The 27,379-nt window shown below is 38.5% G+C and overlaps 1 protein-coding gene across 1 annotated transcript; it reads left to right on the forward strand.

Moving 5' to 3' along the window:
• Nucleotides 1-27,379, forward strand: LAMP1 (lysosomal associated membrane protein 1). The gene is made up of 9 exons (XM_020965155.2): nt 1-437; nt 9,211-9,329; nt 10,267-10,489; nt 10,586-10,741; nt 21,919-22,124; nt 23,842-23,964; nt 24,832-24,898; nt 25,006-25,176; nt 26,319-27,379. The coding sequence occupies exons 1-9, from the start codon at nt 383-385 to the stop codon at nt 26,456-26,458; spliced, it is 1,260 nt and encodes a 419-aa protein (XP_020820814.1). The 5' UTR covers nt 1-382; the 3' UTR covers nt 26,459-27,379.

Raw genomic sequence — 27,379 nt, forward strand, 5'->3', positions numbered from 1 at the left:
GGGGGGATGGGGGGCGGGCTCGCTGCGACGGTCACATGATCGGCAAAGCTGTCCGCCGGGGTCTCCTTGAGCTGCGGTTGCCGGAACAGCAGGGGCTTCTTCTTTCGCTGGCTGCGGCGTCATTTGCCCCGCTCTACCCTTAATCCGCCTTCCCTGCCTTCCGTCCTCCCTCGTCTCTTCCTCCATCCACCACTTCCCTTCCACCCTCCCGCCAGCGCGCCCCTCCTCGGCGGTTAGCAAGTCGGGGTGCTCCTCGCCCCTTGCCGCCGCCGTCTCCGTCGTCACTGCCAACCGCCGCCCGGCTCCTTCCCCGAGCGCGTCTCGCGCCCCCTCCCCCGAGTCCGTCCGTCCGTCCGTCCGTCCGTCCCTCCTTCCTGCACCCATGGCCGGCCCCAGTGGCGCCCGGACGCCCCAGCGCCTGCTCGTGCTGCTTCTCGGTAAGATGGAGGCGGCGGGGAGGGGCCCGGGCCTCGGCGAGAGAGAGGACCGGCGCAGGCCGGGCTGGGGGGGTGGGATGCGGAGACGGAGGCCCCTGCGCCGGGCCTGGCTCTCTCTCTGGCGCGGCGGGCCGGCGTGGGCCTCGATTGGCTTTGCCCTGCAGGAGCTGAGGTGGATGGGGACAGTTTGGGCCAGAAGGAGGTATTGGGGGGGTGCTTTTGGCATAAACGGGTGTTAGTGACCCCCGAATCCCCCCAGTAGTAGCGATCAGCACCAGGCCCCGAACGCCTGGGGAGAGGACATGGACTGGAGCTTCGGGTTTGGCCTTTGCCAGCCACCCACGAATAACGTTTTAAGTTGAGGTTTAAACTAATGCGAAACTTTTTAAACCCTTGCCTCATATTTTAGCTATCGATTGGTAACTGTGGTTTTGAGATAGTTGTCTTTGCTGGCCTTGTCAGCGGGGCCAAGAGAAAACGAAAACATGCAGGCCCTGCGCTTTCTGATTGTAAGAAGTTCAGACCTTGCCTGAGAAATCGACCCAGCTTGTTGTGACTCAAGTTAATGCTGTGGCTTTCCCCAGGGAGAGGCCGGGGAAGTGATTCCCAGGGCCTCTTGGAGTCGGTCCTTTGATTTCGCAACACCACCCCCACCCCTCCCTTTCTTCGGTTCTTAAAATTCGATTGAAACCAAATTAATGTCGGTTTGGGAATTTTTGAGATTTCGTGCTCAGCTTGAAATATAATGAGTTGCAAAAGCCAAGCTTGGGAGTCATTTTATAACATGCACGGTGTACGCTTTTGCTTCTCTTGGAGAGGCGGCTCCACATAATGGCCTTGCAGTCATGAGACTCGGGTTTCTGATCTTCTGACGCTTCCCACAGCTTATGGGATTCTTGGGCAAGTCACTTGTTTCTCTGAGCCTGAGTTCCTTGTCTGTAAAACTGTAACAGTACTATTCACTCACTGCCTTTCTCGCTGGACTATGGGAGGAAAGCATTGTACAAATAAATAGGAGTTGTCTTATTGACATAGATGTTCTACCTCTCAAATGATAACGTGCAGCCTCACCTGAACCTCAAAAAGAGTTTAAGGACTTCTTGGAAAGAGCTCACTGAAGAACAGAGAAAGGAAATGGAAAGAATTTGGCACCTATTTTCAGTCTAAATACATCTGTAATACCTATAAAACATACTTTAAGCAAAATAGTGAGACCCATTACCCCCATCACCTGTTAACTTATATATGTGGTGGTTCCTTCCCTCCCCTCTCCCTCCATTACTTTAAGTTCTCAGCAGATCAGTGTTAGAATGTGTTTGGTTTTTTGGAAGGTAGAATGTATGTAAATGTGTATATATATTAATACACGAAATATACCTTAAATTTTACCCTGTTTAATCAGAAATCACCACCGAGCATACACGTTTATGGTACTATCTGTTGAGTAAAATAACTTAATTCTGAATCTATAGGTACAGAGATGACCTTGTTCCAGTACTAAACTTGAAACCTTTGCATGTGACCGGTGAACCTTGCCATCGTGTGTAATTAGTTACAAGTAGAGTTGTTTGAACAAGTCAGCTCTTTTGTCAAGTCACAAATACAGTACCTACTGTATTTTATTAGAAATGCGTGCAAGTATTACAAGTCTTTCATTCTTCCTATTGTTTTCAAAACTAACCTATATAAATATGGGAAGAAAAGCCATTTCTTTCTTATGCAATAGTAGCTTATTTCCTTTGCTGAGTTCAGAAGTAAGATCTTGCATTACACCTAGAATCCAGGTAGCCTCTTGAAAATGTTTGGAGGATGAGGCTAGAGTAGAAATCAGCAAATCCCTCTTTATTTATCCCACCCAAAAAAATGAAGGATATTGTATTTATTTCCAGATATAGACCATAAGATGCTGTATTGATAATATGGGTTGAATTCTTGTGTTCTCTAGCTATAATCCATCTCTTAACCACTCACTCCTTTTCTTGTTAAGTGTGTCCCAAAATTACATAATTGCTTGTTTGTGGGAAGGCTAAGTCTTATTTTCACACCCTGTGTTTAAAATTAATTTAATTTCTAGAAATAAAATTAATTTGATTTAAATGAAATGGAGCCTAGCAAAAAGTAAAGCTCATTTAGACTATATTAAAGGAAAAATACTGAATTCCTCCACTGACTACTGTTATCACTTCTAATCTTATGACAGTTTTTGAATGGACTAAGAACCAATTGACCCTTCCTTAAATGAAAGAGAAGGCATAGTCTACCACAGGTTTACAATGCCTTCATTGGTTTGTTACAGTTTTTCCATTTTTCCTTTCATGCATAATGTTTATTATACATCCACTGGGTGCATTGCATTGTACTAGATACTTGGATAAACTTATGATGAATGCATTTATTTTCAGTTGGCAGACTTTAGCCAATTTAAATAATTTTCTTATAAATGATTGGGTTTGGTTTTTTTTTTGTCCCTAAGGGAGATCAAATGGGCTGGGCCTTGTTGCCTAGGGCACATTTTTGCTGAAATTTAAATCAAAAGGCTTGAAGACTTGAATCAGGTTTTCTGCTAAAAGCACAATTGTAGGATTTGGGGCTTTAGTGCATATGATATTCAGAATTGTGTAGGTATGGATTTCGTTTTTATAACATATACACTATTTAGGATATATTTTTGTGAAGGTTAGGAGGACATCCACCATTAACAATAGATTTTATTTAAACGTGTTTCCCCTCAGACTTTCCCCCTCAGATACATTCATAAAGCAAGCAATCACGTAATTTTGGATATTTTACTTATTTGCAATGTGTGGTTTTGAGAAAGCCACATAAAAATAAAATAGGCAATTTTAGCCAAGTCAGCATTTTAAAAATTAAAGTACAAGGTTAACTTAGTGTCTGATTTCTCTTCCTGTTGATTCATAGGCTGGGAAAGAGATTAGTTTTCCTGCCTTTAATTTCTAAACAGTGTCTTAGTTTATCATAAAGGACAAACTTAACAGGAAAAGGAGTGAGTGGTTGAGAAACAGGTTATATCTTGAGGGGAAGAGATCCAGCAACCCTTGGAAAAAAATATTAACAAGTTCACAAGAAAGGCCTAGGGCAAATTGGGTAGATGTTCCTAGGAGGATTCTTGAAGAGACTGGAAAGAACTATTGGGAAGAAATACCTATCTACACCAAAATTATGGATTTATTATGGTTCAGAGGAGGAAAGTAACCTTCCTAAATCTAATAAAGCTATTAGGTTTTGTTAGAAGAGTATTACCACTTAAGCATTTTTATTTTGGTACTTAGTTGATTTCTTTAAAAGTGCCTTAGCAAACTTTCTTAATATATTGGAATATATTATTGAAACCGTATTGTGGGAAAGTGATTTTGTAGATAGCCCACTGACTTAAGGATAAATGCTGGTACAAAGTATTTGCAGTATTGGCAAGAAAATACATAGCCTGTTTTGACCTACTTGTAAATTTATTCTTTAGAAAATTACATGAACATGGTTAATAGTTAAATGTAATAACCTCTCTTCCATGCTGACTATTTTAAATCAAAACCGTATAGTTAAATGTGGATAAATAAGCATTCTAATAATATTTTGATATCCCAGACACTGGGAATTGAGAACTGCAAGGGGTTGTGATGGAGCTAATCTAATCCCCACCTCTTATTTTATATATGAGGAAATAGATTTGTGGAAGTTAAGTAATTTATTAAGGTCATACCACAATATAGCTTTTAGAACCTTGACCCAAAACCCAGGACTTCTGCTTCTTTATTGATTTTTATGCAACTTTTCCCATCACTCCTGGTTTCAAGCATTCTAACTGTGATTGTATTCCAAGCAAGAAGTTCTTGGTTCTGATCAAATGATAGGAAGAACAACCTATCCTAGTTTAGATAAACAGGATTAAGCATAATTATATAATGGGACTTTTTCCTGATCACAGACAAGATAGGAAATCCTATTTTGGGCTGTTCCAGAATGAACTTTGTAGGGTTCCTTTAAGTCAGTTTTGTATTAATTGATGAAAAATAGAATATGTGAGTAATTCATTGGTTATTTCATATTGGGACTTAAATTTAGTATTTGGAGCTTCTGGAAGGAAAATTGACATAGTATAGTCTATCTTGAATTTATATAGAGATATCCAGTTTTAAGAGAACATGTATCCCACAAAAATTCAAGACCCACCATAATAATATGTAAGCCTCTTGAGGTATTATAGCATGTAGTAGGTACTCTTAATTGATTTGATTACTTTCTGCTTATAGAGGTTCCCTCAGGCCACTGTCACTCAGATCCTGCTTTTAATTTGGGCACAATTTTGGTATGATTGGTTATAGTAGTTCTAAGGAGATGGGGAGGGAACTAAGTATTTATATGGTACTTTGTGCTAAGTGCTTTTACAAGTATTATCTCATTTGATCTCACAACAAATCTAGGAGGTAGGTGCTGTTATTATCCCCATTTTACAATTTAGGAAACTGAGGTAAACAGGTAAAGTGACTTACCCAGGGTCACACAACTAGTAAGCATTTTAGACTGAATTTGAATTCACCACTCCACCAGCTGTCTCCAAATCCTAGAGCTCACCGGGACCTTAGAGATAATCTTGTTTCCCACCTCATACCTAATTTGAGGTATGGTTCTAGAAAATCAGGAACGCAAGGAAGCTGACGTTAGTGCTTAAGCTTAGTGTTCTGGGATCATTTAGTGTAGGGACAAACAACCCCTCCACACCTTTGATCACTATTTAAGTACCACTATTATAGCAGCACCATTATTATGGCATGTAGACTATAGTACAAGGACCTCCTCATTATGAGACAAAGAAGTTCAGTATCATATCCACAAGGCAAGGAAGCATGGAATGCAGAGTATATTTAAGCTCCAGCTCTACTCTTTTTAAAGGCTGCAGTTTGACTACTTTGGCTGATTAAAAGTCAGGGTTGCTGTCTAGGTAATTCTTGTGTATTTGGACTTTTGGCCACAGGCCATTGTATTTATTAAGCACCTCCTGTGTGTCACTGTCTTAGTTGCTGGTGATACAGAGGCAAGAGTGAAAAAGTTACTGGTATCAAAGACCTTAGAATTTCTCTGAAGGTAACAACACGAATCAATGAGTGAGTGAACGAATAAATGAATTTATTAAGAGCTTACTAAACAGTTGGGGTACAAAGAGAAAAAGCAGAAACAGTTTCTGTTCTCGAGGAATTCAAATTATAATGGGCCAGACAACACACACAGAAGATTTCAGCTGCAAGTCAGATGGAAAACACTCATAAATGGCAATATATCTTCTTTAATGTCATTTCCAATCATAAAATCATCATTTCTGATGTTGAACCATTTGGCCATGCCAAAGACCTTTATGAGAACTTTCTAGGTCTTCACTAACTGTCACTGCAACACCTCTGGGGGGGGAGCCCCCAAGGGGCGGTGCTGCCATTTGCTGGGCTCTTTGGTTGCAGCTGGTGGTGGTGAGAAAAGTGGGCTCCTTCGCCACAGTGTTGCTTCCTTTGGTAATGGCTGTGGTGCCTTGACCTGGAGTGTAGGGCATGTGATTTCTAGGGCAGTCCTACTCCTAAGGTTCCTGGGTCCTGGGGTGTGGGGCATGAGGGGGTGTCTCCATCAGGCTGGTCTGAAGAGGGAATGTGGTAGTGTTTGACTTGCCTGCCACATCCTGCCTCGACCGCAGCCAGGGGGCTTGCACATACATGCAGATGTTTTCAAAATAGATATAGGGAAGTTAGAGAGTGAGCAGGAAACATTTCATTTAGATGGTGACTTTTGAGCTGAATCTTAAAGGAAACTAAGGAATTCAAAGAGGTGAGAGTGAAGAGGGAGTACATTTCTGGTGTGTGGGACAGCTGCTGCAGTCGGCTGAGAACTTAAGAGAGGAAAGAGGGCCTAGGAAGGAGGCATGATTTGGACGATGCTCCAACAAAAAGGAGACAAAAGGAGTGGTTAGACAGCTAGGAGTAGAACCAAGAGAGCAGTGTCATGAAAATCCCTAGAAAGCAGAGGGATGTGTAGGTGGGTGAAGTTTTCACTGTCAGACACTGAAGAGGAGTCAGTAAGAATGAGGGTTGAGAAAAAGGCCATTAGATTTGTCAGTTAAGATCATTAATGCCTGGAGGGGGGAGATTGAGATGATGCTGATGAGGTCAGAAGACTAGAACCATGATAAATGCTCAAGAATGAAATTCTGAAGACCCAAAAGGAAAAAAAAAATCCAATGAGGAAGAAAAATGGGATTTCTTTTTGAAAGGACTGGTTTGGATGCACAAGAAACTCACCAGCCAACTTAAATTAAAAAAAAAAAGTACACAGGATGGAAGGAGAGCAGATTAACAGAAGATGACTATAAGAGAGGTACATAGACCCCTAAAATAGTGTAAGGAATGTTAAGCCTCAAAATGAGCTGAAGCTCTTTAAGTTATATTAAGGGGGGGTAAAAGGATGATCAAAGAAAGGGGATAGGATCTTTTGCTTGATGTGGATGGGATGATAAACTCACAACAGAGAGAAAACAAACTGGTTCTTGTTTCTGTTCCTTTCAAAAGAGAATCAATCTTACCCTGGAAATGACAACAAAAAGATGAGGAGATAGTGACATATGACTTAGGTATCATTGGTGAATTGTTATTTTGATACCTATCTGAGCATTGCCTATAGATAAACTACATTCTTGGGTTTTGAAAGAACTGGCAGATGTGATTGTGCAACACTCAGTGATATTTGAATGATTATGTGGAAAAATAGGAGCCACCATGAGACTGGAGAAAAGCAAGTTTTGTTTCTGTTTTCAAAAAAGGGGAGAATATAGAGTCTACAAACTGTAGATCAATGAACTTGACTTAAATTTCTCAGAAAATCATTAGGATGAATACCAGAAAGGGAAGTAGTGAATATAAAAAGTGAGCATGGCTTCCTCAAGAACACTCTTGCCAGACTGACCTCATCTTCTTTCTTTTAAGACAGAATTACTAGTAGATGTGGGGAACACTGTGGATGTGATTTATATGTGGATTTTTGTTGTTCAGTTGTTTCAGGACTCTTTGTGACCCCATTTGGGGTTTACTGGAGTGGTTTGCCATTTCCTTCTCCAGTTCATTTGACAAATGAGGAAACTGAGGCAAACAGGGTAAAGTGACTTGCCCAAGGCCACACAGCTAGAAAGTGACTAGGGGCAGATTTGAACTCAAGGGAATGTCTTCCTGACTCCAGGCCTGACCCTCTATCCACTGTACCACCTAACTGCTCTATATGGATTTTAGTAAAACTTTTTTTTAAAGAATGTTTTTTTTCTCAATTACATGTAAAAACAATTTTTAACATTCATTTTTATCATTTTTGAGTTCCAAATTCCCTCCCTCCCTTCCCTTCTCTTAAGAAGGCGAGCACTTTGATATAGATTATACATGTGAAATCATGCAAAGCATATTTCCTTATTAGTCATGTTGCAGAAGAGAACACAGACCAGAAAAAAGGGGGGAAAACATGAAAAATAAAGTGAAAAACACTCCATTTCTTTCTCTGGAAGCTGTGTCGGGTCATAGTATTGCTGAGAAATAAAATTTAAGTTGTTCAGAGTTGATCATCATACAGTATTGCTGTTGATTTTAGTAAAACTTTTGATAAAAATATTTCTCACCATTCTTGTGGAGAAGATATGGGTTACATGATCATATACAGAATCAAAACTAATTGGCATTCTAGACTTAGAATAATGGTTAACTGTTGAGTGTCGTCATGGCAAGGAGGTATCCAGTGGAGGATCCCAGGGATCTGGAAGTAGAAAGTCAGTGCAGTTTAACAGTTTGATTCATGATTGGGATAAAGGCAGTGATATTGTGCTCACCAAAGTTTCTAACAACATGAAAGGTAGAGGGAATGGCTAACATACTATATGACAGAATCAGGATCCAAAAGAATCTTGACAGGCTAGAATGTAGAACGTCTGCATCTAATAGAGAGGCAGCTATGAAAAACCAAGCCCCCAAATAAAAGATAGCAGAGGCAGGGGTTGGCAGCAGTTGTAAAAAGCATCTGAGGATTTTCGTGAACTGCAGCCTCACTATGAGCCAGGGCTGTGATGTAGCAACTAAAAACAGTGAATGCAGTCTTGGGCTACAGTTAAGAAGGGCATCACTTCCAAGAATAGGGAGGTGCTATTTTCATTGTACTCTGCCCTTTTCAGACCTCATCTGGAGTACTGTGTTCAGTTCTGGACACCGTGCTTTAAAAAAACATTTATAAGTTAAGCGTGTCCAAAGGAAGGAAGTTAGGATGGTGAAGGGTCTGAAGACATGATATGAGGATCAGTTGAAGGGATTGGGCCTGTATTTGAGAAAACACAGGAGAGACATGATCACTGTGTTCAGTATTTGAAGGGCTGTCAAATAAGGGAAGGATTAAACCTATTTGAGAAGAATAGGTAAAAGTTGAAAAGAGGTAAATTTAAGTTTAACATCAGGAAAAACTTAACAGTTAGAGCTGTCAAAGGCGAGTGGGCTGCCTTGAGAGGTACTGGCTTCTTCTCTCCACCCCCAAAAAAGCAGTCAAGTTCTTTGAGTATAGAGGATATTCCTTCATGTGTGCATTAGACTGGTAGGTGACTGCTGAGGTTTCTTCCAGCTCACAATTTCTGTGATTCATGATTTCCTGGGGTGAGGGGTAGGGGTGGGGAAGAACCACTCCTCAGTTTGAAATGACCTGTTTTCCAAAAGGTAATTTTGAGTTCTTGATTTCCCCCCCCACCCATTGTCAACAGGACTCATACATGTTGCGTCTTCAATATTTGTGGTGAAAAATGAAACTGAAACTTCGTGCATAATGGCTAACTTCTCAGCTGCCTTTTTTGTGAACTACAGCAGTGAGAGTGGTATTGTGGTAAGTAATGGCTTGATTTGAACAAACATTGAATTTCATCTTATTTTTTTGACCTTCACCCAGAGCCATGGTTTACTTTCAATTCTTTCTTAACCAGCTCTTATATTGACACTATTGTCATTTGTACTCTTAAAGCAATTTTTAACCTATTGTTGGAAGGGTAAAGAGGCTTAGGGTTTCTTTGACTAAAGTGTACCCAAATGACAAGCTTTTGAAAAAAAAAAGTATTTGTTTCCCTGCCCTAGGGAAGGGTTTAATTGGGATCTGTCTCCCTGTTTGGAAGTAGTTCTTCTTTAAGCTGGTGCTTTGCATGAATGTCTTCTCCTCACTCTGCCGGTAGTCTTATTTCAGTGAAAAAGTAGGTTGTAAAAATAAATTGGCAGCTTACACACTACATTTTAAATTGTACACTTTTCTCACTGTAAGTATCGGTAATTGAAAACAGATACAGAATGTTATTGACAGGTAACATTGGGATTTTTTTCATTTTTTGCTTAAATGCAGTGAAATACCATTCCTTTGAACATATCAAGGTGTTTCATTATAATATATTATTATTATTATTGTAACATGTAATAGGCTAACTATTTTATATCATGTTTTTGCTACTGTATTTCATTTGGACTGTTTTTGACTTAGGGTCTTTCTGAGAGAAATAACGTGGCCAATAAAAAAACCACCCTTAGAAATCAGAGAATCCTGGGGTCATCTCCCACCTCTGGGTCATACCTGTTGTGTATAGTCAAATCACTTAGCCTCTCAAAGGCATCTTACTTAAGAATACATGTTGTAGGACAAGTGCTGATCTGTATTGGTATAGAGGGAGTTCCCTTATGAGTGAGTGAGCTCTGCCCAACAAATCACAGGTACACATGATACCTGTGAATCCACTTAATAAACTTTATTCTAACAAGGTTTCAATGTAATTGTCTTGTAGAATACAACTTTTGAACTTCCACAAAATGCAATGGTATTGAATAGCAGCAGTTGTGGTAAAGAGAATGCTTCTAATCCCATCCTAGTGATTGGTTTTGGAAAAGGACATACTTTGACTATGAATTTCACAAGGACTCCAAAGAGTTACCAAGTTCAACTACTACGTTTCACTTTTAACTTGTCGGATGAAGCTTTTTTCCATAATGCAAGTACAAGTTCTGAAGGTAAAGAAAAATGTGTTTGATCAGTTTATGGAGAAAATTTAGGGAGGGATTTTTTTTGTGAAATTATGCAATATTTGTGTTTTTGTTATTTTATAGAAGTGAGTGTGGAATCCAAAACTGATATTCAGGCAGACATAGATAAAAAATACAGATGTATCAGCAGTAACCAAATAACTATGAATAATGTAACAGTTACCTTCAGTGATGTCACCATTCAGGCATACCTTTCAAATAACAGCTTCAGCAAGGAAGGTAAGTACTTTTAATTACTCCATGATTTTGTCTTGTTTGCAACGACTAATCATTACTATGTTGATATCGCACTATGTCTGGGTAAAATAATTTGTGGATAAGCATTCATACTGGCAGACAGTAAGTTGGTAAACAGTAGTGTTTAAGTAGAGCCATTTGCCAGACCACCCTTTTCTTTCAGCTAAATTGGCCTTTCGGATTAGGGTTGGTGAGTACAGATAAAAAGGGTAAAGTGCTGGGAACTTGTACCATCTCATTAGCTTCTATTTGGGCCCTTCTAAGTTTGTTTCTTGGTTAACATTTTGTACCTCTTGTTCCAAGCTGTTAATATCCTTTCCATTTTTTTTCCATAGCTCTTATATTTCTAGTTTTTTCCTTTAGCACTCTCATTTGATTTTTTTAAAAAATCATTTTTAATACTTTATAACTCTTGCTTCATCTCTTTCAGGAACTCTAGTTGAACTTGTTTCCCAAGCTGTGTTTTTCTTTGAGGCTTTGCTTGTAGATTCCCTTCTGTGGGGTTTGTGTCTTCAGTTTCCCTATCACCATAATTGTTTTTAATTGTGGGGTTCTTTTTTTGTTCTCTCATTGCCCCATCCTACTTCCTAACTTCAGACCTTATATTAGGGCTGGACTCTATACACTTCTGGAGGGAAGCTATGGTCCTGTTGCTGCTTCCTTGGGATATTGAGTGTTGTATTATTCCAGGGTCTCAGGGATATCTCAGATTGGGAATCTGCAAGCTTTTAGTTCTCCCAAAGTGACCTAATCCAGGACAAAGTCTGAACATTGCAAATTCCTGACCTAGGGTTTGTTGTGAACAGTAGCCATGTGAGCATGCCCCATTTGGAGTTTCAGTAGACTACTGCTGGATTCAGTAACTATCAGCTAGCTGGAAAATTCTGATCGTTCAGAGTGACAGAATTGCAGGTTCCCTTTTGGTTTGGTATTCCTGCCCTGCTTATGCCAATGCAGGCTTCAAACTGGGCTGGAATCTGAAACTGATACCTCACTTTGCTCCTAGGGTTGGAACCACAAAACTGCTGCTTGCTTCTGAACTAACTGCTTGCTCAGAGCACAGCCTAGACCTAGAGCATAAAACTATTCCTCAGCCTGGAATGTCACCCCTAAGCATGAGTTCCTTCCTCAGTCTGTCCTGGATCTATGACCCAGAACTGGGTATTGTGCAAAAGAAGTGCCAGTTGGCACTGTTCCTGTACCCTGCATAAGTTTATTTCCCTCTCTTCTGGATTTGGGACGTCTTCTTACCTGGTACACAGCCTTCCTGCTAGATCCCATCTCCAGTGTCTGTAGATGGCTCTGATGTCCAAAGTTCACTTGTACCAGAAAAAGGGCTCACTGTAGTTTTTTCTTCCATTTTCTGATCAGAATGAAATCTAGTTCGTTTTCTAGATCTGTTTGGAGTAGGCAGAGAAGTAGACCTTGTTGGTGCTTCTTCCCTACTGCTTCTCTGTCCTGGTTCCCGTTAACCTTATGAAAGCAAGCAGGCTAAATACCCTAATCCTGTCTCAAGTATAGAGGAGAGACCCGCTTATCTTTATGAGTAGGTCTAGAAAATAATTTGAAAGTTTGCTATGTTCTTTTGTAGAATTTTAGACTTGGAGAGTTTCTTACAAGAAAACTGAGGCTTAGAAAGATTTTTGGTTTGTCCACGGTCATATAGCTTGGTTAGTGGTAGAAGTAGAGTTGGGGTTATGTTTACTGACTCCCTTTCTAGTCCATTTTGTTTTTTATTACATGTGAGTTCCCTTTCTGTCATTTGTTAGTCATGTGATTTTTAGGCATATTACTCATTATCTGAATTTCTTCATCTATAAAATGGGAACCAGTTATGTATTTGGGCTGAATGCCAAACCAGTGTCTATCCTCTATAGAAGATAGAAGGGAATAAAATCCAACAAGCATAACTAACCTACCCACCTATAGGAATTCAGTACTGAATGCTGTGGTTCTGACTGCAAGTCCTTTCAGAAGATAGTGATCTTTGCAGTTGGGGTTGCAGTGGGATTGCTATCATGGAGGAGGAAGGGTCCTCTAAGGAGGGATTCTAAGGCATGATTGTAGACATGTGTAGGAATAGATAGAATATTTGACTTTGTAGTATGAAAGTTTCATTTTGAGGAATAATAGGGGCATGAGCTGTTCTGACAGCTGAGCAGAATAGTTTGGACTTAATGCTGTAGATGAAAAAGAACAATTTTAAATGCTTGGGGAGATAGGGAAGATGATGAAATTGATGTGTTAGGGTGAGAAAATACTTGCACTGTTGGAAAGGATGTAAGAAAATGTTTCCACATTTAAAGTAGTAGAGTTAGACAATTGAAAGGAACTAAATGATCTATAGACAGAATTTCAGAGTTGGAAGGGCCCATAATGGCCATCTAGTCCAGCCTATGCCTGAAAAAATCTACTCTGGCACACCTCTAAGTTCATTTGAAGAGCTTCAATGAGGAGAGACCGCTAATTTCTTAAGGCAGCCCTTTCCACTTTTGGGTCATGCTTAAGTGTTAGTTTATCCTGGTATCAAGCCTAATTTTGCTAAGCAGAAGAAGTCTAATCCATCTTCCATATTGACAGCCTTTCAAGCACTTTTGGTTTGTGTGTGTGTGTGTGTGTGTGTGTGTGTGTGTGTGTGTGTGTGTTTTTTTTTTTTTAAGACAGTTGGGGTTAAGTGACTTGCCCAGGGTCCCACAGCTAGTAAGTGTCAAGTGTTTGGTCTGAGGTTGGATTTGAAGTCAGGTTCTCCTGACTTCAGGGCTGGCACTCTAACCACTTTGCCACCTAGCTGCCCCTTTTCAAGCACTTTTGAAGACAACTGTTAGGTTTTTACCATCTGTCTCCCTTTCCTCCTCATCCTTCTTTCCAGGCTAAATATCTCTAGCTCCTTCGGATGATGCTAATGTGGCATGAACCTTAGACTGTTCTTTGAGATTGCCGTCGTCTAGCTTGTCAGTGTTCTTTTTAAAATGTGGGGCACAGAACTGAACACAAGACTCCTAATGGGGTCTGACTGGGCCATGGTACAGTAAGTAGGTCTATTACTTTATCTGTGTTCTTGTTAGCTATTCTTTATTGTAGCCTAGTATTAAATTTTTTTGAATACTGTATCACGCTAAGTTACTAAGTCTGAAATCAACTCAAATCTCTAGGTCCTTTGAGTCCAATTACCCAACTAGTTCAGAATGCATCTAAATATAGTATCTAGCCCACATCGCTCCATGTTTACTATATAAATAGCATGAGATATTTGATCAGACAGTATATATTTTGTATTCACTTATCTGTGTTGGTATTGTTCATGTCCTTTCTACACTGTAGATTATAGAATGTAATCTTCGGAACATAGAATGAGAGTTTCAGGGGACCTTAAAGGTCCTCTATCTAGTCCAGTCCCCTCATTTTGCAGATGTGGAATTTTATTGAAAAGGTCAGTACACTTGCCTCAAGGATAAACAGTTTTTTGGTAGAAAAATGACAAAGCCTAGATACAAACCTAAGTCCTTTTATTCTAGAATCCAACATGTTTCTGCTGTACCAGGCTATCTCCCATTGAGGGCAAGGTCTGTTTTTGTCTTTGTATTTCCAGGACTTGGAACCAGTGTCTGGTATACAGTAGGTGCTAAATACTTTCTGCATAGGTGAGTGAATGCTTTCTTGAAATCTAGGCGAAATAGATCTATAACATTCCCCTTATCTACCAATTTAGTAATCCCTGTCAGAAAGGAAATATTAGTTAGGCACCACCTGTTTATGAAAACATGCTGTACTAGCTCTTTGTGGTCATTTATTTCTTTTTCGAGATCTTTATTAACCATAACTTTAAAAATGAATTCTAGAATTTTATTAGAAATTAAGTCAGACTCTCTGGCTTAGAGTTTGGCAGTATTGTGCTCTTATTTTTTCTAAGATTGAAGCCTTTGCCTTTCTCCAGCTCTGCCTTCAACTTTCACAAACAGTGGCTTGGTCATAGCTGGCAGTTCTTATAGTACCCCAGGATATACTGTTTGTTTGGGTGAGGTGATTTATTTCTCATTGAGTGCAGCAACATTTTCTTTCATCTCCTTATTTCTATGGGATACCAGCTTTCCACGAGCCATTGTTATGTCATTTTCAGTCTAAAATGTATTTTCCTTGGCAGCAAAATCAGGCCAAATAAGAAATTAACAGCTTTGCCTAGTCTCTTTTGAGTCATTTACCCTGGTGATCTTATCTTTTCTCTGGTCCTTCCTTCTTCCCCATAAGGTGGAGAAACTTTGATCATTGTTGAAATTGTTCTGCTTCCATGTACTTTGCTCTCCATCAGCTCACAGGTTTTATGGTGCAATAATGTCCTATTACATTCATCTGTCACAATGGATAGTACCAATTGATGGGCATTCCCTTTCCAGTTCTTGGCCAGCATAAAAAGTACTGCTATTAATATTTTTATTATATAGACAGTTTTTCTCTTTGGAGTATATGCATAGTGGTGCAATCACGAGGTCTAAAGGAATATTCAGTTCGATGGAAATATTCTCCAGAACAGTTGGACTAGTCAACAGAGAACTCCCTCAATAATCCATTAATGTGCCTATCTTACCTATCTTACCACAGTCTTTCCAGCATTTACCATTTTTATCCTGATACTATTCATACAAAATTGCGCCATGTTTTTCTATTCTTACTGTTACCTTCCTTTGCTTCCATCTTTTGGGTATTGATCTCAACCTAATTTCTCTCAGCCTACTTTCTGGTTTTTGCATCAGTTCCTTGTTAATAAAGAGTTCTTTCCTAGGTAATATATATTTTGCAGTTTATTAAATATCGGGTAATCGAGTTCAAATTAATTCTGATTCTTCTGTGTCTGGTATTGTTTTATTGACCTTTTTTTTCTTTTTTTTTTTAACCAGTATTAAATGGTTCTGGTGATTATACTTTATAGTGTAGCTTGTGTTCTGGAAATACTGTTTCAGTACCCTTCATTCCTGTCTTTTCCCAGCATTTCCCTTGATGTTTTGCATCTTTTATTTCTCCAAATGCATTTTATTATTTCACCTAGCTCTGTAAAATAGCCTTTTGGTAGCTTGTGTAACAGTTGATTTCTTAGTAAATTTAAAAACAAAAGTCAGCCCCCAATCTATTAGGGTTCAAAAACTTCCTTTTTATAAATTAACTTTTGGATATATTTCCCCATAGACAACAGTTTTGGTAAAGTAATCACTTTTTTAATAATATTGCCACATATCGGAGGATTGTCACAGGCACCAAATATTAATTTATGCACTGGGTGATAGTATAGCTCGTTGTATTCACAACTGGTTGAATTCAAAGAAGTGGATTAATAGAGCAGAGTCAACCTGGAGAGAGGTCTCTAGTATTTTGCAGCAGTGATCTAGGTTTTGTTTAATACTTTTGTTGATTTGGATGAAGTGACAAAAGCCATACTTTTCAAATTTTTGGGTTGCAGAAGCTGCAATCAACATAGCTAAATTCTGTCATCCGATGAATTAATTACTTGCCTCATAAGATTTCTATGCGGAGGGTACAATCTAACTGTAAGTTATTAATCAAGATTCACAAAAATCTTAGTGGGCTAGAATTGGATGATAAACTGAAACGAACAAATTGAAATATAATAAGTATAAATGTAAAGTCTTCTTCTTGTCTTAAAAAACAGTTGTAAAAGAACAGGCCTCATAGGGGGAAAGAACTAGGATTTTTAGTAAATGGGAGTCCATGACTGCCAAGAAACCATTGTAAGATCAAGCTTCATTCATAAATATATGATGTCCCGAATAAGTGAGGGTAGTCATTTCATTGTATCCTGTGTTGGTTAGACCCACATCTGGAATATTGTGGTCGGTTCTGTGAATGCATTTTAAAATGGTTATTGATAAACTACAATGTACCCAGAAAAGGGCTACTAAAATAAGAGGTCTGGAAACTTTGGCAGGGAATAAGAATAATTGCTGTTTTTGACAGACTGACTAGCTTACCAAAAAAACATTCTTAGCCTTAACTGTGATTTTAATCAGAATTTGGGGTCCTGGGAACATAGGGTCACGAGACATAAATAAGACTTCTCTTTTGGGGGAAATGAAAATTATACACAGATACTTGGAAATAGATAAACTTTGTTCCTTCTCAGTTGAACAGCTTGTGGATGACAAAAGCTGGAATCCAGATAACTACATTGTCATCTGATGGATTACTATGGTTGCTGTAAGGAAAAATTGATCTAAAAAGGGAAGCAACATAAGCCAAATCTCAGTACCATGTAGGCTCCTTAGTCTTATAGAAGTATTTGCATTTTTAAAGAGTTAATACTTATTTTAACCCAAGGTTCAGTTGAAGAAGCAAAATGTTTTTAATAAGAGGACTAAGTCCTCATCATTCCATCCTTGCTTAGTGTTGTGTTTTGTGAGTCAGTACTCCCAAACCATTCCTGCTTTTTCTCTATTTCTTTATCTTCTGCTTTTGAATCTACAGATTCCCTGTTGGCTTGAGGCTACAAAAGCAGGGAGAGAAAGGTCAGAGGATCCTAGAGGTTTGGAAGGGACCTTAGAGGTTCATCTTGTCCTCTGTGCCTTCGTTATACAGGTGGGCCTGTCTGCCTTGTCTCTCTTCACTCCAGTCCTCCACTCGTTTACCAAAGAGCATTTCCTGGTGTTGAGGTCTGACCACATTCTCTTTCTTGGGACCCAGCCTTTCCGTGCCACCTCAGATCCCCTCAATAAAGTCCATTAGTTCCCTATTACCTCTAAGATCGAATATACACTCCTCTGTTTAGTATTTAAAGCCCTTTACAACCTAACCACAGTGTACCTTTCCAGTCTTTATGGTTCCCTTCACGTAATCTAGAATCCAGCTATACTGGTCAGCTTGTTCCCAGACAACACTCTGTCTCTTACCTTCCAGACATTTGCACTTGCTGTCCCCATACCTGGAATTTATCTTTTCTCACTTTTCAGGTTCAGCTCAAGCTCCACCTTCACCAGGACACCCTTCCCTATAGTCACCCTTCATCTCCCTCCCATTTTCACTGTCTATATCTTGGACATATATACAGTCTTTTCACTTTGGGTTTCCCGTTAGAATGTGAGCTCCTTAGGAGCAGGGACTGTGTTTTTCTTTTTCTTTGTATTCCACTGCTCAGCATAGTGAGGGTGTACATAGGTCATAGAAGGTGCTTTAAATAAATGCTTATTGATTGATGAACAGGCTGAGTCCCAGAGAGGTGTGAAATTACTTTCCCAGGCATATAGTGGCAGAACCATGACATTTCAGCGTTTGAACTTCAGATCCAGGGTGCTTTGTACTTCATTGTGCATCATCTTAATTGCCATTTGTATTTATACCGCATTGGGGGGCCTAAGTATTAGGGGTCTGAATGTGGTGGTTCCTTTCTCACTGCTAATAAATATAGTCAAGAAATGTTGAAAACTGTATTCTGTTTACATTTATTATCCAGCCAGTTTTATCTGTGGATGTTTTAGCATTGTATGAATGTTCTTAGCATTGTATGTTTTTCCCTCACCCGCCATTTTATGTACTGCCTGTAGTCTCTTAGCACTCTTCTGTAGTAGTTTACAGAGGAGTTTGTATTTTACATTAGTGTGGTCCTTTGCTGTCACATGTCTCTTTAGGAAGGAGAAGAGATGTTAGCTTGCTTAGATTGTTTCTGATCACTTTTTTGTTTGTTTGTTTTTGCAAGGCAGTAGGGTTAAGTGACTTGCCCAGGGTCACACAGCTAGTGAAGATTATGTGTCTGAGGCCGGATTTGAACTCAGGTCCTCCTGACTCCAGGGCTGGTGCTCTATCTACTGTGCCATCTAGCTGCCCCTCTGATCACTTTTAGCCTCTTTGTTTGGTGCCTGTTTTCCGTTGCTTAAAGTTGCAGGAAGCAGGAGTGATCCTAGTCCAGGCCTCGCAGCCACATATGACCTTGAGGCTGCAGGTTCCCCACCCCTGTCAAGTCATTATATTGTTGCCTTTTTTCTATTTTGCAGTTTTCATATTGCACAAGTCAGACTGAAGTTGTTAGACATTGCTTAATATCTCTTCCTCATCCTTTGATAAATAACTGGAGAAAGTTCTTTAAACAATAAGCCTGTTTCCCCACTTTTTGGGTTGTTACTGCCTTTTAATTTGATGTTGATTTTGACCTTTGTGGAAATTAGTCTGTGTTCTGATGGTGCACAGATAGCTAAATCTAATATGACTCCTGCATCAGTAACCAACCAATTGTTTCCTCTCGGGAATTGGTTTCATTTTTGTGAATGTTCTTTTGTGTATACCATGTCTAATAACTTCTTTCTTCTAGAATAGAAAATATTCATGGCACTTTTTTTTTTCGTAAGGCGATGGGGTTAAGTGACTCGCCCCACACAACTAGTAAGTGTTATGTGTCTGAGGCCACATTTGACCTCAGGTCCTCCTGAATCCAGGGAGGATTCTCTATCCACTGCAGCACCTAGCTGCCCCCCATGACACATTGACATGAAGTTTCTAAGTGCTTTTTATATTTTTGCCCCTTGAAGTACAACTTCAAATCTGAACCATAATTTCTGACATTTACTGACATCTCCTCTTCTCCAATACATGTTGATGAATAAATTTGTATTTCTCCATCTTTTGTTCATGTTTTTAAAAGGGCACAGCAAAAAATGAGATGACCCAGTGTCCCATGAAACCAGTTCAGACAACTTCTTTCTCTTCCTTGGCAGAGAGCCCATGAAGCAGTACTTCCATTTAGTGGCAACTTTTTTTTTTCCCTAGTTTCATTCATCACAAAAATACCAATCTTGAAGTTGTTTAGCTTTTCTTTTAGTTTGTCAGTTCAGTGATCACTGGACACAGATCTCACATCCAGAATAACTACAATGAATAGTTATAAAGACTAGAGTTCCAGAATTTTCTGTCTTTCCCTTTTTTCCACCACTCCATTTCATATTTGTTTGGAAAGGGAACCACATGAGACTAAGGTGAATTTTTTGTTCTAGGGAAAGTTGGGATCTCTGCCTTTGCAGTGCTTTAACAAGCACAAATCTTTAGTTTCATTACCAGACCCAACAGTATCAGTCCACGTAGGGCACCACCTTACACATACAAATTCAGAATTCAGGTTGTCTTGAGTGTATTTAACCCTAAGATTAGCTGAGAAAGACACATTCCCTGAAATTACATGGTGATAGGATGCATACAACTCCAGAGGTTGTTGTAAGTTGTTTGTTTTTTTTTTTAAGAGGCTTAAGATTCATGAAAAATATGAAAAGCTGAAAAAACTGTGGGACAATTAAAGTAATTAGTGATAAAAATTTCAATTGCAAATTGTCTTTGTAAGCAGATTTTGCTCTGGTTTAGGCAGCTACAGACCTAATGAAGAATGCTGACCTCAAAATCAGGAAGACCTAAGTTCAAAAGCAGACTCGGACAGTTACTAGCTGAGTGACTCCGAGCAAGACACTTAACCTCATCTACTTCAGTTTCCTGAACTGTAAGAAGGGGATTAATAATGGCACTTATCTCTCAGGTAGTTGTATCAAAAGAGATAGTATTTGTAACATGTTTCACACAGTGCCTGTAGTAGGGACTTAATAAATACGTGTTCCCCTCCCCTTCCTTCTTAGTAGCTATAGTCCTGGCTAAACTTCTGTTTTCTACTTAGGCTTTTATTTCGGTCGTCCTGCCATTGGATGTATTTTACTCTTGTTTTCTAAAGTTTTATTTGTAGAATAAACTCTTTCATGGACCATGTCAAAGAAAAAAAAAATTAGATCTCAAAATCAGCACTCCAGAAGCATGTTTCTTCTTTGTCTTCTGGAATTGGAATTATCCATTATGTTGATCCAGTTCCTAAGTCTTTGAAAGTTATTTGTCTTTACAATGTTGTTGTTGCTATATAAATTGCTCTCCTAATTCTGCTCATTTTGCATCAGTTGACACAAATCTTGCCATATTTCTCTGAAACCATCCCCTTCATCATTTCTTACAGCATAATAAATAGCCTTCTTTCACATACATGTACCGGCCATGATTTGTTTAGTTATTCCCTAATTGACAAGCACCCCCTCAGTTTTTCATTCTTTGCTACCACAAAAAGAGCTGCTGTATTTTTGTACATAATGGATCCATTTCTTTCTTGGATTTCTTTTGGAGCATTGAGCTACTAGTGGTATGGCTGTGTGAAAGAGCATGCACAGTTTCATAGCTTATATCTCCCCAAAGCCTTTCAATATTGACTTTTTATTATTAATCAGATGATTAATTTCTAAGTGTGAGATGAAATAGAGAGAGAGAGTTACTGATTAGCTTCCTTCTACTTAGAATGGACTAGATTCTATGGGCTAGATTCTCACTGCCTAATTGAGAAAAAATGTTGGGAGGATAAAGCAAAAAAGATATTTGGGTAATAGATGCTATTTGCAACTGAGTAATAGCTTGGACAGTTTGAAACAGTAATACGTTGGTGTTTTCTTTGGATAATCCTGAAATTTTATTAACTAAATTATAAAAAAGGAACATCATGATTATATGAAGTTACTAGTACCTTATGAGTTGAATGTATTTTATTTTAGATAATTTAAAATACTGAGAATAGTAATATTATTCTGTTCAAAAAAGCCAAGCATCTATCATTCTGGTTCTTCTTAGCTAAGGTTTTAATTATCTTTTGGGGTTTGGGAGTCAAGTTACTACCTTAGTTTAAAAGACAAAGTCACCTTTGTGTACCATGCAGATATTTAGGGACAGCTGTTCCCATTATTAATGGCATGTTGGTTAAGCAGAAAAACAGACATTTTCTCCAGATTTAGACAAGAGTTTTTATTCATAGGAGAGTGCAGTTCTACTAAAATAGATTAAGGGGATATGGGTAAACTATAGCAAAAGAAAATTGTATGAAAAAACTCTCCGACAGGTGGTATTTAATATTGAACATTGGTTAACAAAGCAGGCTGTGAAATTTCCTTCTCAAAAGCTCTTTAAAATTCTACTGATGGTTTTAGATATGTTATTTCCTTCGTCTCTTATGATTTCTTCCAGTCTTGTGAATCTAAACAGATCAAAGTTTAGCCCTATTTAAAGACACTAGATTTTATGGAAGCTAATGGTTATAAGAAACAGGAACTTTCCATTCCTTCCTTCATCCACATTCAAACCTCTCCTTGTTCCTCCAGAAACTCGTTGCAGTCAGGATATGCCTTCCCCAGCCCCAGCTCCTACTTCACACCCAACAAGTGCCCCTGTACCAGCACCTACCACGCCTCCTACACCAGGAACTCCACCTGTCGCCAAGTATAATGTGAGCGATAGAAATGGAACCTGTCTGCTTGCCAGCATGGGCTTACAACTGAACATCACCTATGAGAAAAAAGACAATACGGTATATTTTTTCATTGCATATGACATCTTTAGTGAGATTTTATTGTTGGTGGTGGCTTTTTTTTTTTTTGTGAGATGGTTGGGGTTAAGTGACTTGCCCAAAGTCACGCAGCTAGTAATGTCAAGTGTCTGAGACCAGATTTGAATTCAGGTCCTCCTGACTCCAGGGCCAGTGCTGTATCCACTGTGCCACCCAGCTGCCATGTGATAATTTTTCTACATATACAAGTTTAGGTTTTATAAAATTGATTACAGTAATTCTTTCCCAAGTTTCAAGTCTAATATAAGCTTTGTCTTCTTAAAAATCCTACATTTATTGATCTTTTTTATGTCACCTTCATTTCTAAATATACAGAAAAGAAGCAATTGCTTTTAACAAAGATTTAAAAGGAGATAAAAAAGCATTTCAGCCAAACCAAACAACATATGTAACAGTATGTGCAGTGTTCCACACTAATAGTCTGCTCCTCCCCTGACCCTGCCTCCCTACCTGTGCAAAGAAGCGGGGAAGGTATTCTCTGGATTCTTCTCTGGGCCACAAGCTTTGTCTTAATACAGTTATCAGTACTATACTAAGTGAATAATTTAGGTGACAAATTGAGTTTTTCTCAGACTTTGGTTACCTAGGACTCATTAATGACTCATCTTTTTGCTTCCCATGTCAAGTAAATTGTGTGTGTCTAACTTTTTTTTATTCTGGGTTTTGATGGGCTAGAGCAGGGGTGAAGGATCCTGTGGCCTCAAGGCCACATGTGGTCCTCTAGGTGCTCCGGTGCCGCCCTTTGACTCCAAACTTCACGGAACAAATTCCCTTGATAAAAGGATCAGCTCTAGACTCCAGAGCTGAGCAAAGTTTAGGAGATGTGGGCTATGACATTCTTTCGTTAGACCTCCAGAGGCTTCATTTTTTATACTAGTAAGCAGCATTTTAGGAATAACCAACAACAGCAGGGGATAATTCCTTTGGGAGACCCCAGAGATCTGCACATTCATATACTTTAACATTTGTAATGTGTTCATTTTCTAATGTGGTCTTCCTGCTGTTTTTTAAAAAGATATAATAGCATAGGATTGTTTTTAAAGAATGAATGGTCACAGTGTAGGAGGAACAGTAAAAAATGAGGAAAAAGGAATTAATTGAGAGCATACAATCTGGCAGGAGCAAGGAATGGGAGAAGTAGTTAAGGTTTCTGCTATTAATATATATATTGTATTAATATATTGCTATATTAATTACACATATTATGATGTACCTGTATGGTTGATGTTTGTTAAATTGTTACTGCCACAGTGAGGCCAGCATACAGGAGCACTTGAACAACACTTGAGAAGCTCAGCCAAAAGCTTGGGAAAACCTCAATGTGTGATCAGTTATTTGATCCTTCAGCTGGCTTTGTTATCCATATCAATATAGATCAGAGTATAAATGATGGTTTTCAGAGCTGTCCACCCTTCAACCAAATTAAGTAATTAAGTAATGCCTATGAAAAGATTTTTTTTTTAATAACTTCATTTCTACCTCTGTATAGGGTTAGGGATTTGCTCAGAGACTTCTCGTTAATTTTCAAAATAATATCTATAGCATTGGCTACATTTGTCATAATAAAGCAAGCAAGAAGAAAAAAATATTTTATTTGGAAACAGTTTGAGAACAACCGTAATGTAATTTTTTTCTACAAATGATCCATGGAATAATAGCTAACTTTTTTTCCCATTAGAGTGTTAGAAGAATATTTAATATCAACCCAGATAATACCACTGTAAATGGAAGCTGTAGCCCTCAAGTGACAACCTTGGAGCTGAAAACTGAAAATTCCACTCTTGTTTTCCGTTTTGGAATGGTAATAATTTTCATTTGGAAAGGGGGTGGATGGAGAGGGATTTTGAAGGGGATACTATGCTTGCTTCAGTTTAGTCAACCTTTATGTGTTTTACGTCTTACCAGAAAGCTAAAGCTGTTCTCTGTACACACTTCTGTGCCTTTCTTTGTATATATTATATCTATATCTACACAGGAATTCTTTTTCCTCCCCCAGTAGAATGTAAGCTCCTTAAGGGAAAGGGATTGTTTCCTTTTTATCTTCCTACTGAGCATCTGGCATGGTGCCCAACACATTGTAGGTAGTTAAAAAATCCTTGTTGAATTGAATTGATAATATGGAGTATTTTCTCTAATAGATTTAGGAATCATTTAGAAATGAGGAAGGGTAGGAATAGGTATTATAGTATGAGGCCTCAGAAAAAGAAAGACTAGGTTGGAATCCCACTTCTCACATATACTGGCTTTGTAACCTTAAACCAGTCACTTACTTTGCCTGTATCTTAGGCAAATTTAAAACTACACATTCCAGAGAGTGTTTGTTGGGGTGGGAGGTTATTATCATAAATGCCAGTGAAATCACAGGTCTTTTTTAAAAATGGAAAGAATTAAGTAATGAGTCTTTTTCATTCCGTCTTCATGTTTCTTTTCTGTTTGAACAGTCATCTCAGAAAGGTACCATTAGACCATGTTGCTTTACAGAAATATAAGTTACTACTTAATTCTTCTGATTCTGTGAAAAGCTTGCTGAGGAAATTTATCTCCATTGTAATAGTTGCTGTGACTTCTCTAAACAAATATGGGTTTATGCTAGTTCCAAACCCAGGGTTCTATTTGACCAATCTTATTATCAAATATGTGTAACATTTAATGTCTTTTTTTTTTAAAGAATGCAACTACCAGCAAGTTTTTCCTGAAAGGGATCCACTTAAACACAGCTTTTTCTGATGCTAAACGTAAGAATTTTACTCTTTTCTTTATTTGATCATGAGTAACTTATGCTTTTCTTAATATTTTGCAGAATTATATTTGACTTATTAAAAACTTTATATATGTTATATAGAACCCACTTTTGAAGCTTTCAATGATTCATTAAAGGAGCTACAAGCCACTGTAGGGAATTCTTACAAGTGTAATGCAGAAGAAAATGTTCAAGTCACAGACTCTTTTTCAGTCAACATATTCAGAGTTCGGGTCCAGGCTTTCAAAGTTGAAGGTGACAAATTTGGATCAGGTGAGTAAAACCTGTTTAAAATATTTGTAGGTCTTCAGTAGTCTCCTCGAAAGCTTTAAAGTAATCTTACCAGGATGGGATGCTATGGATTAGTAAGATCATAGATTCCTGTTGTTAATCTCTTCTATAAGGCTACCTTCCTTTTTCAAATCTAGAATCTATTGGGGGAGAATTACTCTTTCTGTGATAAATAGCATAATTTAAGAGTTCTTTGTAACTCTTAAGTTATACCAAATGTTTAGGAACAGTGTAATTACTTTAAGGACTATAGCTCTTTAGTGATGGAAAGAATGGACTTGCTCTGCTTTGTATTTGCTGGGTTTGTATAATCTGCTGTCCTCTTCAAGCTAGCTTCCCCCACCCCCCATGATATTTATATAAGCCAGGAAGTATGAGGCCACAAAGTCTCTTTTTTTTCTTTTTTATTAATTTATTTTGATTTATCAACCATCACTTCCATATGCTTTTGAATTTAAAATTTTTCTCCCCCTTCCTCCCCCCCCACCCTCCCCAAGATGGCGCACAGTCTGATATAGGCTTTACATTTACATACCCATTAAACATATTTTTACATTAGTGAAGTTGTAAGTAAAAAATTAAAACCAGTAGGAGCAACCATCAGAAAGAGGAAACAAAACTCAACAGAAGGTAAAAATAAGTGATAGCGATTCGACTTCCATAGTTCTTTCTTAGGATGTGGACAGCATTTTCCATCCTGAGGCCTCTGGAGAGGTCTTAGATCCTCGTAATGCTGAGAAGGGTTCAGTTTATCAATATTAGTCATCGCACAACATGGCTGTTATTGTGTACAAAGTCCCCTTGGTTCTGCTCACTTCATTCAGCATCACACCATACAAGCCTTTCCAGGTTTTTCTGAAGTCATTCTGTTCATCATTTCTTATAGCACAATAGTATTCCATTACATTCACATGCCACAACTTGCTCAGTCATTCCCCAATTGATGGGCATCCTCTCAATTTCCAATTCTTTGCCACCACAAAAAGAGCTGCTATGAATATTTTTGTACATGTGGGTCCTTTTCCCATTTGTTTGTTCTCTCACAAAGTCTCTTTTAAACAAAGGCTTAATTTTGGAGAAAAAATATTCTCATTTAACCATTTGATGCCTCCTTTTCATTTTAGTGGAGGAATGTCTTCTGGATGAAAACAACATGCTGATCCCCATAGCTGTTGGAGGCGCCCTTGCTGGACTGGTCCTCATTGTCTTGATTGCTTATCTCATTGGAAGAAAGAGAAGTCATGCTGGATATCAGACAATTTAATGATTGCACTTATTTATCCACCACTGTAGATCAACAGTAGTTGCAAGAAGCCTATGGTTCATTTCCCTGAGCTTAAATTGGTATTGAAAGGGAGGCACACTTTCTTGCAAACTGCTGTCCCCTTCCTCCCCTCCTCCCCCATCAAAGTCTGCTTTATCAAATGTGAAGTCCATCTTGCAACATTTACTATGCACAAAAGAGTATCTTCTGAAATGATGGTGTTAATTTTGCTAACTTGGTTAAATATTTTGCTAACTGGTTAAAGATTAATATTTACCAAAGTAGACATGTAAGCTAAGGTTAAGAGTGCTTTTCTAAATTGGCATTGACTTCATTATCATTTAACTTTTTAAGACTGGTGTTCATTTATTTCATTCTTTACTTCAGATGTAAGCCTCATAAAGGGAAAAACTTCAGTCTTACTACTTATAACTGCCCTGTGATGTAAGTTAGCAAACTGTTATGCTGATACACTTAAGAAATTCAAATAACAACTGAGAAATCAAAAACTAAACATTTTAAAGTACTGCAGAAGGCAGGGCTCTGAAACTCTTTAAATTAAGCTTTAAAAACCGGAAAATGCCTGGCATGTGCAGAGGGTGAACAATGCAATATTCAGACCTTATAGGAATTCAATTGGACATAATATTTCTTTGGTATTTTTAATGCTCTGCCACTTAAAGAGATGGTACTTTTTTAAAATAAAATGGGTGTTATTTTTATTTACATTTTTTGTAAAGTGAATTTCACTCTTCTGTTTGAAGTTCCAGGGTGATCCTATTTCTGCACATGTGTACAATATAGATTTCACTCTGCTGATTTTATCTGCTTAAAGCTTGGTTGGGGTTGTACACTTTAAGGATCAGTTCATATGTATGCATTGCCTGTAACAATGCTAATAAAAAATTCTTTTTCTTTGTT

Source organism: Phascolarctos cinereus, unplaced genomic scaffold (genome assembly GCF_003287225.1).
Source record: "Phascolarctos cinereus isolate Bilbo 61053 unplaced genomic scaffold, phaCin_HiC Scaffold_7;HRSCAF=346, whole genome shotgun sequence".
Lineage (NCBI taxonomy): Eukaryota > Metazoa > Chordata > Mammalia > Diprotodontia > Phascolarctidae > Phascolarctos > Phascolarctos cinereus.

Excerpts from the sequence above, each read along its gene's own strand:
- LAMP1 (XM_020965155.2), top strand. The coding sequence starts at position 383 with ATGGCCGGCCCCAGTGGCGCCCGGACGCCCCAGCGCCTGCTCGTGCTG. Across the intron at positions 10,742-21,918 it reads TAACAGCTTCAGCAAGGAAG|AAACTCGTTGCAGTCAGGAT; the intron begins GTAAGTACTTTT and ends TTGTTCCTCCAG. Across the intron at positions 23,965-24,831 it reads TTGTTTTCCGTTTTGGAATG|AATGCAACTACCAGCAAGTT; the intron begins GTAATAATTTTC and ends TTTTTTTTAAAG.